Source organism: Balaenoptera physalus (assembly GCF_965194825.1).
Source record: "Balaenoptera physalus genome assembly, chromosome: 19".
Lineage (NCBI taxonomy): Eukaryota > Metazoa > Chordata > Mammalia > Artiodactyla > Balaenopteridae > Balaenoptera > Balaenoptera physalus.
In genome coordinates, this window is record NC_138900.1 from 64,155,552 (window position 1) to 64,167,946 (window position 12,395).

Here is a 12,395-nt window from a genome sequence, read left to right on the forward strand (position 1 = left end):
CACGCGACTGGTGAAAACCCAGCTGTTGCTGGTATAGGAGAAGACCAGAGGGGCCACCCGGGGTTCCGGGTGGGTCAGCGTCCAGGCTTGGCTGCCTCCCCCCCATCCAAGGCAGCCCTGGAGCCCCTCCCACCAGCTCCCCGCGCTGTCTTGTCAGGCCTGTCCCGCTGGGTAGGGGCTGTGGGTTTCCTCGCCTGTCGCCCAACTGGGAGCTCCCTGAGGCCAGGACAGCGCCCTTTTCATCTTCGTGTCCCAGCGCCCAGCACAAAATAGGTGTCTAATAAAGGTCATTGGGTGACTGACGGACTCTCCTTGGGAGTAAAGCAGAGGCGAGAGGGTGAACGAACACACTCATTCAAGCCCTGCCTTGTCTTCTTGGACCAGACAATAAGCCAGCAGGAAGACCACGCTTGTGACCTTTAGTGTGACCCCATGGAGCCAGGGTGGCATGATGGGAAATCCCGGACCCTCAGAGACATCACACCTGGGTTCGAGTCTTGCCAGTACAGCGGCCTTGGGACCGGCACTCCAAGCCTCAGCCTCCTCACCTGTAAAATGGGAGCGATAACAGACCGACCTCCTGGGTTGTCGTGAGGATTGGAAATGACATAATGAGGTGACTGGCCCACGTAGATGCTCAGGAAGGGTTCTGGGAAGGAACACAAGGCACAGCGGAAATTCACCTAACAAATTAACTTCGGACCGTGGAATTTTAAAATTACTAAGTGTATTCCAAGACTAAGGCAGCTTTTCCTAAGACGCTAACTAAGAAAGGTTAGTAAGCGGCGTTATTTGGGAAAAGGGCCTGTAGCCCAAAGGCAAGGAGGGATCGTCAAGATCCTTGATGGGTCATAAAGTGAGGGATTCACCGCAGTCGGCACCGGGGGTCTCAGAGAGGGGTGAATCCCAACCAATGGGACCGCGAGGCCGTGCGCCACGGCCCCCAGCCCGGCACGTGTCAGGGTTAGGGTTCCAGAAATGCTCCTTGGGAAGTGCAGCTCCAAGATGGGCCTTGAAGGACCGGGAGTCCCAGCCGCCATCTTCTGTCCCCTCGGCCCTGCTGATGCCGTTGTTGGGTACTAATAATCCATACGAAGCACTAACTGAGCAGCCGACAGGGTAACTAACACCCGGCAGTGCCTGTAGCGAGGGAAACTAACACCCGGCAGTGCCTGTAGCGAGGGTAACTAACACCCGGCAGAGCCTGTAGCGAGGGTAACTAACACCCGGCAGTGCCTGTAGCGAGGGTAACTAACACCCGGCAGTGCCTGTAGCGAGGGTAACTAACACCCGGCAGAGCCTGTAGCGAGGGTAACTAACACCCGGCAGTGCCTGTAGCGAGGGTAACTAACACCCGGCAGAGCCTGTAGCGAGGGTAACTAACACCCGGCAGAGCCTGTAGCGAGGGTAACTAACACCCGGCAGTGCCTGTAGCGAGGGTAACTAACACCCGGCAGAGCCTGTAGCGAGGGTAACTAACACCCGGCAGAGCCTGTAGCGAGGGTAACTAACACCCGGCAGTGCCTGTAGCGAGGGTAACTAACACCCGGCAGAGCCTGTAGCGAGGGTAACTAACACCCGGCAGAGCCTGTAGCGAGGGTAACTAACACCCGGCAGTGCCTGTAGCGAGGGTAACTAACACCCGGCAGAGCCTGTAGCGAGGGTAACTAACACCCGGCAGTGCCTGTAGCGAGGGTAACTAACACCCGGCAGTGCCTGTAGCGAGCTCATTGTCAGACAGAAGCCGCCTGAAGGAGGCTGCACGCCAGGCTGTTTAGGGGGTCTGCCAGGCAGGGATGCGATGAGAGTGGGTACACAGATACTCCTTGGAGGTCCTTTCTCTTTCTCTTTCTACTGTCACTTTCTCCAAGGAGCAAATCGTCAGAGTGCACGGCTGGGTCCCTGGCTGGGTCCTGGGAGATTGTGTCGTAGTGTGTGACGGTTACACGGGTGGTGCCCGGTGGAAGGGCCGTGATAGGTGGGGCCTCATGCAGTGATGGGTCTGGGGATGCCTGACAATCGCTTTGGGAACTGAGTCTTACTTCACAGGGACCAGGAAGTTTGCCACTCACGTTGGATCACGGCACGTCCTTTCATGATGTGAAATGACTTTAGCAATCTCTTTTGGGGGCAGGAGATGGAACTTAATTCAGGCCGTAGACCCACCGCAGTCCTGAATGAGTCCAAATGCTGACTCAGAGCGAGAATAGATGGCGCCATGAGAAGTTGAGTCCAGGAGAGACTGAGCCAGGATGTCCCATGTGGCATCAGGCAGCTTGCCTTGCTGGAGACCCTTGGCTTGAATCCCAGCTCCACCACTTCCTGCCTGCGGGACCTTGGTGGTTTAGCTTCTGTGGCCTCAGTCTCCACATCTGCAAAGTGGGGAGAATGATGTCCGGTCCGGTCACTGCCGTCGCGGGTTTGACACTGACCGACTTCTTCCGCCGCCCTCTGCTTCTTTTCAGAGCACACGAGCACCTCAGGAGCCCAGGCCACCCTGTCATCCCAGCCCTTGCTGCCAGCGTGGAGCCATGAGCTGTGTCCTGAACGGCATTGTGCCCTTGGGGCTGGTGCTGCTGGTCTGTGGAGCCCAAGGCTTTTTCCTGCCCAATGTCACACACCTAGAGAAGCTGCTCAGCAAATACCAGCAGGACGGACCCCACTCCCGGGTCCGGAGGGCCATCCCCAGGGTGGACAAGGAGGAGATCCTCATGCTTCACAACAAGCTGCGGGGCCAGGTGTCGCCACCGGCCTCCAACATGGAGTACATGGTGAGCGCTGGGGCACCACAGGGGCTGGCCCCATCAGCGGGGGGAGGGGTGGGGGATGGCAGGCTTGGGGACTCCTGGTGAGAGAGGGCCCCCTGCCTCTGTTCGGGATGCCCTACCCGATCAGCATAGGCTGCACCTCTCTGTAGCTCAGCTGGAGCTCCCCGCCCTTGACTCTTCCTCCCAGACCCTCCTGGAGGGGGAGGGGGAGGGGGAGGGTCAAGGGCTGGGCTTTGGTGAGTCCGACCCCAGCTCTGCTACGTCTTCACTGTGTGACCTTGATGTCTCCTTAGCCAGTCTGAGCCTCAGCGTCTACTTTGGAAATCCCACCTCATGTGGCCCCCGTGACCGTCTCACAGCATATGTGTTGACTGCCTGGCACAGATGCTCAGCCCTGGGGCTGTGCTGTTACCGCTGTCCTTGTGTCACCCTTAGCTTCACCCCACCGTTTAGCTGCGCCTTCCGTCTGAGTAGCGAGGGGTGGCCGAGTCCATGAGTGATGGGGTGTCTGCTGGGGAGGAGCAGTAGAGGAGGGACAGTGGAGGGTCCCCTGTGCGTCTGGAGAAGCCCCGCGTTTCGGAGCAGGAGGGCAGCCGGCTCCCCGGTGCACGTCCCCAGCTCTGCCCTCATTCATGTGTCTCCATGTCCCATCCCCCCAGCCCTGTGAAACGGGCGCCGTGGTATCCCCCCACTTTACAGACTGGGAAACCAAGGCCCGAGGTCACACAGCTGTAGAGGCGGAGGCGAATGCTGACCTGGGTCCGGCTGAGTCCAGGACCCATGCTCTTGTCCCCTCTCCACGCTCCCCCCACCCCCGACCCCACCAGTACCAGGGGCTCTTTCTCCTGCCTTTTCCATCCTCCCTTGATTATCGGGGCAGCCTCAGCCCTGGGGTGGGGGCGGGGGCTGTTTCACCTCCCATCTTGACCTCTTCCGGCCCATTCTGCATCCTGGTATCACATTATGGTTCCAAAATCTCACTCTCTTCCAGCCTTTGCCCTGGCAGGAGCCTCGGTGCCCTCTGCGCTTCTTGCCCCGCATCCAAGGCCTCCTATCAGGAGCCCGTGTCTGTCTGGATAGCCTGTTTCCCTCCCTTGCCTTTGGCCGCAGAGGCCTCTGGGTGCTGTGTGTGTTACAGACCCCGCCCCCACCCCCCGCCCCCAGGAGGGCTGCACCTTCATCACTCCCGTATCCACCTCCCTGCAGCCCTGGCCCCGGGCCCTCTCCTTCCTCTGGACTCTCAGCTGCCACTTTCCGTGTTGCCTGTGCTCCGACCTCGGCCACCCTCACGGTCGGTCACCTGCCCGCGTGCCTGTGAGTCCCTCGGTGTCCTTGTCTGTGCTTGCGCGAGGTGGCCCATCGCCAGCTGTGGGACGGATGAATGGATGCCCGTCTGCGCAGAGCCCCGAGCAAGCCCCGAGTCCTCTGGGAACTCGTTATGAAACCATTTCTTTTTTCCCTGAAGAAAATGCTCCAGACATTTATTCCGAAGGGGCTGTGATAATTTTAGGAGGCAGAGTGGGCGCCCTTTCAACACGCTAACGCATGGGGCAGCTGCGCAGACCTTTATAGGGTTAAAGATGGAGAGAATCAGGGTGGATTTTCTTTTTAGGGCACGGACTCCTCCCCGCTCCTTCCCAGCAACTGGTCATTTGGCGTCTGTCCCCGTGGGGAAAAGACACTCTCCACCTCTTTCTGGATCAGTCACCCTGCATCCTGTGCCCCTCCCCACCCCAAGGCCCTGTGTGGTGCCTACCAGGGAGCAGGCATTTTCCTGGGCCTGAAGCTTGACTGAACCCCAACCCCGCCAGGGTCCTGGCCGTTTCCTGCCTCCTATGGGGAGCAGGCTGGGTTTCTGCCGGTCTTTTCCTCATGCCCTGTGCTTGTCCGGTGCTTGTGGGGGAGATTCAGGGCAGGGGAAAGGAGCTTGGGGACGCAGCAGGCAGGCACAGGCCCTGGGCAGCCTGTGACTAGCCTGCTGTGTTTTCCTATTTGTTTACTTCATGGTATCTCAGGGTTGGAGCTGGGCTCTGGCTCCTTCGGTCTCAACAGCCCCCCTGTGGGGGAAGTAGAGCCTTTAGGGGTGTTGTTGGGGCCGCCTCTGAGCAGGGGGCCGTGGGACGGGGCCGGCAGTCCAAGGCTCAGCACCGTCCCCTCCCTCCCGGCATCCTCGGCCCAGAGCTGCCCGGCCCGTCTCCACCCAGACAAGTGGCACTGATTTGAGAAAGTGTCTCAGATCCATGGCTTCCTGCTCGGCCCTGCTCGCTGGGGCTTCGAGCCACAGTCCTTTGAAACACGCTCAGCACTGAGAGGTGGATTTTAAACCTCCAGAAGTTAAGATACCCCACTTCGAGGTTTTGTGAGTGGACAGGCTCTGGAGCCATCCTGCCTGGGGTTAGGTAGCTGCCACGTGCTAGCCGTGTGACTTCGGCAGATTACTTAGCCTCTCTGCGTTTATAATTCCTCACCAAGCACAACGGGGACGACAAAAGTACCTTTCTCACAGAGTTGTTTGGAGGAGTCAATAAGATAATGCATGATGCTAAATACATGTGAATTATACTGTTGCTATGATTTTAGTAACCATTATTATTTTAGTGAAGTGGGACCAGCACTTGGTGGCAGCGTGCAGAGCAGGAAGAGCCCCCTTGGAAGGCAGACACGGCTGGGTTGTTAAAGTTCTAACAAGTTCCTAGCTGGGTGACCTTAGGCAAGTTACTTAACCTCTCTTAACCTCAGAGGTTTTTGTTTGTTTGTTTGTTTGTTTTATCTGCAACAGTGGAGAGATAAAACATACCTCCAGGGCTTGTTGGGGGAATTAAATAAGAAAATCGTGCTAATGTTCCCTGCAACTGGCAGGTGTTCAGAAGATGACTGCCCTGGCACCTGGTGGGTGCTTGAGAAAGTTAACTTCCTTAATATCCAGGTACCATTGACTGAGAGCTACTTTGCTTCTCATCTGGGGGCTCCATGCCTGCTCTCATTCAACCTTCCCCCAAATCCTATTCGAGGTACCATTAGCCCATTTAGAGATAGGGAAACAGAGGCACAGAGAGGTGAAGCCATTTGCTTGAAGTCACACAGCCAGCAAGAGGCAGAGCCTGGCACCATACCCAGGTTCACCTAACAAGAGCACCTCACTGCCCCGCCCTCTGAAGGTGGGAGATGCGTGCTCTTATCAACAGGCCTGTCTCCCACTGACTGAGTGTGGCCCCCGGGGGTGTTGACCCCCTGTTTCAGGCTGTGCTTGGGCACTGGAGAAAGATCCGAGGCAGAAGTGGTGCAGGGTCTGGTGGGTGCTGAAGGTGGGGCACTGTCGGCGAGATGCCCAGAATGTCCCCTGCAGCTGAAATGGGCAGCGGGTCAAGAGGTGTGACCCCGGGCCCCCCGAGGCGTCTGCCCTGGGGCAGGACTTGCCCCTGGATGTTGAGGAGTCGCAGTTATCTTGGCCAGAAGGAGACGGCGAGACAGGAGGAGGAGAGGGCAGTGGGCAGCTTCCGTTCAGGGGTCCCACAGTTGGTTCAACCAGTCTCCTGTTCCTGTTCCTGGATGGTCCCGGGGCGCTGCCTGGATAGGCTTTCAGTGAGCAACTATTGTGTGCCAGGGCTGGGGCTTCCCAGAGCGAGGGACAGCCCCTAGCTGCCCATGAGCTGGAACATCTTCCCCAAGACTCTGGGAGGGGGCGAGGCAGCCGCTGGCTCGCAGCTGCGAGGGCCGCTTGGCATCTGTTCCTCCGCAGAAGAGAAGTGACCCTGCTTGCCTTGTTCACCGTGTTGTTTCTTGAGGAGTTATGTGTGCTCCCTGGGCCGGCTGGGAGGCGAGAGGGCTGCAGATTCTTTGGCCCAGACCCCTGACTCAGGGAGGGCTGTGCCGGAGGGGAACAGGACTGGGCGAGTTGAAGGCATTTCTTGCTACCTAAAAAAAATATATATATACATATTTATAATGGTAAAATATGTGTAATATAAAACTTACCATTTCAACCATTTTTAAATGTACTATTCAGTGGCATTAACTACATTCACACCATTGTGCAACCATCACCACCATCACCGTCATTCATCTCCAGGATTTTTTCATCCTCCCATTTCACAGATGAGGAGACTGAGGCTGAGAGAAGGGACTTGCCAGTGTCCCCAACAAGTTAGGGGCCGAGCAGGTGCTCTGAGGATCGGGGCTCCTCTAGGTTCTTTGCTGACCAGCCACTTCCCACCTCCCGAGCAAGGAACGCGTCGGAGACAATGCACGACGTCCCTGTGTCCAGTGTCGCGGAAGCCGAAGCCCGGCCCTCGGGGTCTCCCAGGGCCTGAGCTGGGGACGTCTCTGCAGTTTGGGTTCTTACACCCACCCCTGACCCTGACCTCCTGGTGCCCATTTCTCGTCCCCTTGCAGACCTGGGATGAAGAGCTGGAGAGGTCGGCGGCGGCCTGGGCCCAGGAGTGCATCTGGGAGCATGGGCCCAACAGCCTGCTGGTGTCCATCGGGCAGAACTTGGCCGTGCACTGGGGCAGGTAAGAGCTGCTGTGACCCCCTGCTTGTGAACGGGGGTCTCACTCACGCCGCCGAACCTCCAAGGCCTTGACAGTGTCTGTTAAATGTCACGGACCTTCCCCCAGGTCAACCGGGCCACATTCCCGAGCACCCAAGCCAGCTGGCAGCCCCTCCCGGGCTGGGGGGCTGGTTGCCGCAGAGGAAATGGACAAAACGTCTTCTGACCGGTTAAGACTCTCTGACCACGTGCTGTGCACACAAGTCCTCCGAACGGGGGCCCAGGGTCCCGGGGTCTGCTTTCGTTTTGCCGCACTTATTGAAAAGTTGGTCTGGACTGGAAACAGCCCCTCAAAGTTCAGGTCAGGGTTTGCTTGCCTTCAGCCGCCTATTTACTCTATTTCCAGCTCTTTAAGCGTGGAGTGTAATGGGTCCACGTGCAGCTGCATTTTCCTTTAGCCAGTGCCTTTCCGGGAGGGACCCGGGCAGGTGTCACCACGGGTCCACAGGTGTGACTTCGTGGAACCACAGCAACCCAGTATTCTTTTCTGCTTTTTATGAACTCAGTCCTGTGACAGCATTAAGAGAAAATGTCTAAAGGGAACCAAACCCGTCGATCCACTGCCCTGGTTCAGCTCTTTGCGTGTTCCTGGGCTTCTGAGGTGCATCTGGCTGTGGGCCGGCATGTTTTCACGTAGTTGTAACTGTGGCCAGGACAGCTGTTAATTCTTTTTTTTTCTTTTCCTTCTCATACGATATCAAACCATTTTCTGTTACATAGTTGTCATGGTTATCACGTCGTCAAGGCTGCCTGTGGGCCATCAAGTTGACAGACTGGAATTTAGCCATTCCATTCTTTTGTTTTTTTAAAAATTAATTTATTTATTTGTGTTTTGGTTTTTGGTTTTTTTTGGCTGTGTTGGGTCTTCGTTGCTGCGCGTGGACTTTCTCTAGTTGCGGCGAGCGGGGGCTACTCTTCGTTGCGGTGCGCGGGCTTCTCACTGCAGTGGCTCCTCTTGTTGCGGAGCACGGGCTCTAGGCACGCGGGCTTCAGTACTTGTGGCACGCGGGTTCAGTAGTTGTGGCTCGCGGGCTCTAGAGCGCAGGCTCAGTAGTTGTGGCACACGAGCTTAGTTGCCCCGCAGCGTGTGGGATCTTCCCGGGCCACGGATCGAACCCGTGTCTCCTGCATTGGCAGGAGGGTTCTTAACCACTGCGCCACCAGGGAAGCCCAAGCCATTCCATTCTTGTAGCTAGGTTTTTTTTTTTTCTTTTCCCGCTTGGCTCATTTGAATGATTTCATTAGAAAACTCTGAGGAGTAGGATTGATGGGTCCCAGGGCACAAAGACTGTCCCCCTTCTGGATGAATATTGCCAACTCACTTTACAAAAGAGACCCTCTTCTGAAGGCCCCTCTGCAGCCAACTGTTTCTTTCCGAAACCACCCCAGCCTGGCCGTGAGGTTCTAGGGAAATAGACAGACTGGTGATGGGTTCCCTGTGGCCCTAGAGCTCTGTTGCTGCGTGTGTCTCTTTCCCCGAGCTGGCCCCAGTAAGGGAGGCTGCTTCTCCAGCCACGGCACTGACCGCCACCATTCCCTGGGTGCTGACAGTAATTGTTACAAGACTTCTAACCACCCGGGTCCCCACACTGCCCTCAGAAGTCACCAGTCGCCACCACATCTGTTCTCTTTATTGAAACCACTTTGTTTACGCTTGCTGGTGACAGCGACAGGGGTTCCAATCTGGTTTATTTTCTTTCCCGGTGCCAACCTGGCAGACAGGGTTGAAGCGAGGGGGCGGCGGCCACCAACAGTGGCTGGGGGCGTGCTCCTCAGGGTTGGGGACGAGGGAGGGCTCAGGTGATAAAATCCCAAAGGGGAGCTTGGTACGAGGGTTTGCCCAGCTGGCTGCAGGGCTGTCACCTGCGGGTTCCTGTGCCTTGAGTGAGTTTTCTGCCTTGTGTCTGAGTCCTTGGGTTCCCTGGCAGCCAAGGAACGAAGCTGGTCATGACGTTACAGAAACGTGAGGCTTTAGGCTGCTCTTTGGTGTGTGTGTGTGTGTGTGTGTGTGTGTGTGTGTGTGTGACAGGGACCTGTCTGCCCTGTCCCCCATAGCCAGCTGTTTCCCAACTTCTAGACCCTCCCCTGCCACAGTTCAGTTATCTGGTCAGGATCTGTTCAGTTATCTACTTACTGTTTTTCTCTATGTTGACTTTAAACGGACTTGCACTTTCAGTTTTGCCTTAGCAGTAATATCTGTGAAACATGGGATTCCCCAAATGTACGTGAAAATTAATACATAATTATTAACATAAAAAAGAACTCACCGGGGGCCAGGTAAAAGTTTCCCACACACACTGGTGGCTTGTAGGTCACCCAGGGACACTCCTGGAACCCAGAGGAGGCCAATTCGGGTTTTAAGCACTTTTAACAGATACTGGGTGGGATACGGGGCTGTTGGCCCAAAGAAGCGCCCCCTCCAGCTGCCCCATGGGTGGCGGTGCTGCCAGCGGGGGTCTCCGTCGTTGGGTGCTTGGTGGCCGGCACATAACAAGCTGATCTGCCCCTGCAGGTATCGCTCTCCTGGCTTCCACGTGCAGTCCTGGTACGACGAGGTGAAGGACTACACCTACCCCTACCCCCACGAGTGCAACCCCTGGTGTCCGGAGAGGTGCTCTGGGACCATGTGCACCCACTACACGCAGGTAAGGCTGAAGATCAGGTGTGACCTCAGCCTGGCACCCCCAAACACTGTCACTCACCTGGCCCTGTGGGACTGTTGCCCAGTCAGAAAACCTCTGCTCTATCATTGCCTTAATTTTTTCCTTTAATTCGGCGCTACTCAAAGTATAGCTGGTGGGCCAGGCTGTTTGTGGCCAGTTCACAAATATGGAAACTGAGAGTAAGCACTAGAAACTTCTATGCCAGCTTTACATTGCTGGGGAATTTTCCTTGTGTGTTTTTTTGTTCTTTTTTTTTTTGTTTGCTTTTGTTTTAAACAAATGTGTGGATCTTTAATGGGTTAGGGGAAGAATCTGGTCCTTCACCTCTTCACCACACACCCCTTTCGTGCCAGCACCTTATGGATCCAGGCCAGATTATGTCACCCTGGTCATTTGTCCCTTGAGCTCAGATGTATGGATGTCATCTTTTCAGATAGTTTGGGCCACAACCACCAAGATTGGCTGTGCCGTGAACACCTGCCAGAGGATGAATGTCTGGGGAGATGTTTGGGAGAATGCGGTCTACCTCGTCTGCAATTACTCTCCAAAGTAAGAACAAGTGACATGGTTTTATGGGTTGGGGTGTGTTTGCCTGCTATGGAAGACCCAACTAAAACTGGCTTCAGTGGTAAAATCTCTTTATTATTTCACATAACAAGGCATCTAGAGGTTGGTGTATCTAGGTTAGCTTAATAGCTCAGCATGTCAATGAGAACTTTCTGTCTTCTTGCTGTATTGTCCTCTCCTCACGGTCCCAAGATGGCTGTAGAGCACCAGTCATCACATCTTCCCAAACAGAAGGGAAGAGAATGGTAGAAAAGGCCTCTCTCCTTAGGCTTTTCTCACCCCTGGCCCACTTTCTCCTTATGTCATTGGCCAGAACTAGACCACTCATGGACAAGAGGGAACCAGACTGCCCCAGTTGGCTTTGACCAATGAAATTGTTGGCTTTGCAAGTCATCCCATGGGACTACTTGAATAAGTCAGAAGCAGGAGTAGTTGGCTGGGCAACCAGTGGGGTCTGTCATAGGGATTCTTTTTCTCTGAAAATACACAGCAGATAGCACTCTAGAAAATAGGTATTCATGCTAGTCCTAGTTTTTGCATCTTTATATTTCCCCTCCCAGAAGGGACCTCATCACACCTTTAGGTCATAGTCTCTCTTCCTCTTTACAGCATCCTGATGTCATCAATGTGTCACTTATCCCTTTACTCATTCACCTCCGTTGCTCATCAGACAAGTATGTGCTGATTCTCAGAGACTGGCTCACCCAGTTTACAGCCTGTGGTTTGCACACTGGCCACTGGGCTGGCCGCCATCCTAGCACTGGGCCCTGCACGCAGTGTGCCCTTGAGGCATGTTTTCTCCATGACTGCATGAAACAGGAATGACCTCATTTACTGGGTTGGATCAGGAGTGGCCGTGAGAAGGTGGGATGAAGAGAGAATCGCTGAGGTTGGGAGGAAAATAGAAACTCTCTGTAAACCATCTGGCACACCTGTGGTAATGGTGTCTCAAGCAGCCCACAGGGATGAGGGCAGGGGGGTTATGTCGTCCATGGGAGGGACCTGAGCCCCGTGGAAGAGCAGTAAGGTGGTCCCCATGGTGGAACTCCTTGCAGAGTGGCAGGTGGGGAGTGAGGAATCATTTGATTTAAGTCTTTATATTAAAAAATACACTAGAAGGTCCAACCAGAAATACCATTCTTCCCTTATTTAGTCTTTACCGCTTTCTTGAAAAAATAATGACTTGTGTACAGTAAAGTACACTAATCCTAAGAGCACAGCTGGATAAATTTTCACACATATAGACATGTATTAGTCAGCTCAGGCTGCTGTAACAGAATACCACAGATCGGGTGGCTTGAGCAATACACATTTATTTCTCACAGCTCTGGAGGCTGGAAGTCCAGATCAGGGTCCAGCAGGGTCAGTTTCTAGTGAGGAGTCTCTTTCTGGCTCACGGATGGCCACGTTCTCCCTGTGTCTCCACGTGGCGTTTCCTCAGTGTGTGCTGGGGGTTGGAGGGGGAGGGAGAGGGAGGGGGAATTGAGCTCTCTGTGTCTCTTCTTATAAGGACACTAATCCTGTCAGATCAGGGTCCCACCCTTGTGACCTCATTTAACCTTAATCACCTCCTCCGAGGCCCCATCTCCAAATGCAGCCACGTTGGGGGGTTAGGGTTTCATCATACGAATTGGGGGGTGGGCACACACGTTCAGTCCATGCATATGTATATGCATTATGTATGCATTATGTATACCTGTGTAACTAGCACCCAGGTCAAGGGAGGGAGTATTTCCAGGGCCCCAGGCTGGAAGGGGGGGGGGGTCCCTCATGCCCCCCAGAGTGGCTGACATTCTGACACCCCTCCCCATCGGTCAGTCTGTCTGGTTCGGACCCTGCTGTGAATGG

General features: G+C 55.1%; 1 protein-coding gene across 2 annotated transcripts in view; it reads left to right on the forward strand.

Moving 5' to 3' along the window:
• The window catches only part of CRISPLD2 (cysteine rich secretory protein LCCL domain containing 2), a 68,035-nt gene that overhangs the window by 15,517 nt on the left and 40,123 nt on the right, over positions 1 to 12,395 (forward strand). For both annotated transcript variants that reach the window (XM_082438435.1, XM_082438436.1), the window contains exons 2-5: positions 2,466 to 2,771; positions 7,161 to 7,279; positions 9,830 to 9,962; positions 10,414 to 10,529. In XM_082438435.1, the coding sequence (XP_082294561.1) occupies positions 2,532 to 2,771; positions 7,161 to 7,279; positions 9,830 to 9,962; positions 10,414 to 10,529 (608 nt within the window). In that variant the 5' untranslated portion in view covers positions 2,466 to 2,531. The remainder of the gene's footprint in view (positions 1 to 2,465; positions 2,772 to 7,160; positions 7,280 to 9,829; positions 9,963 to 10,413; positions 10,530 to 12,395) is intronic.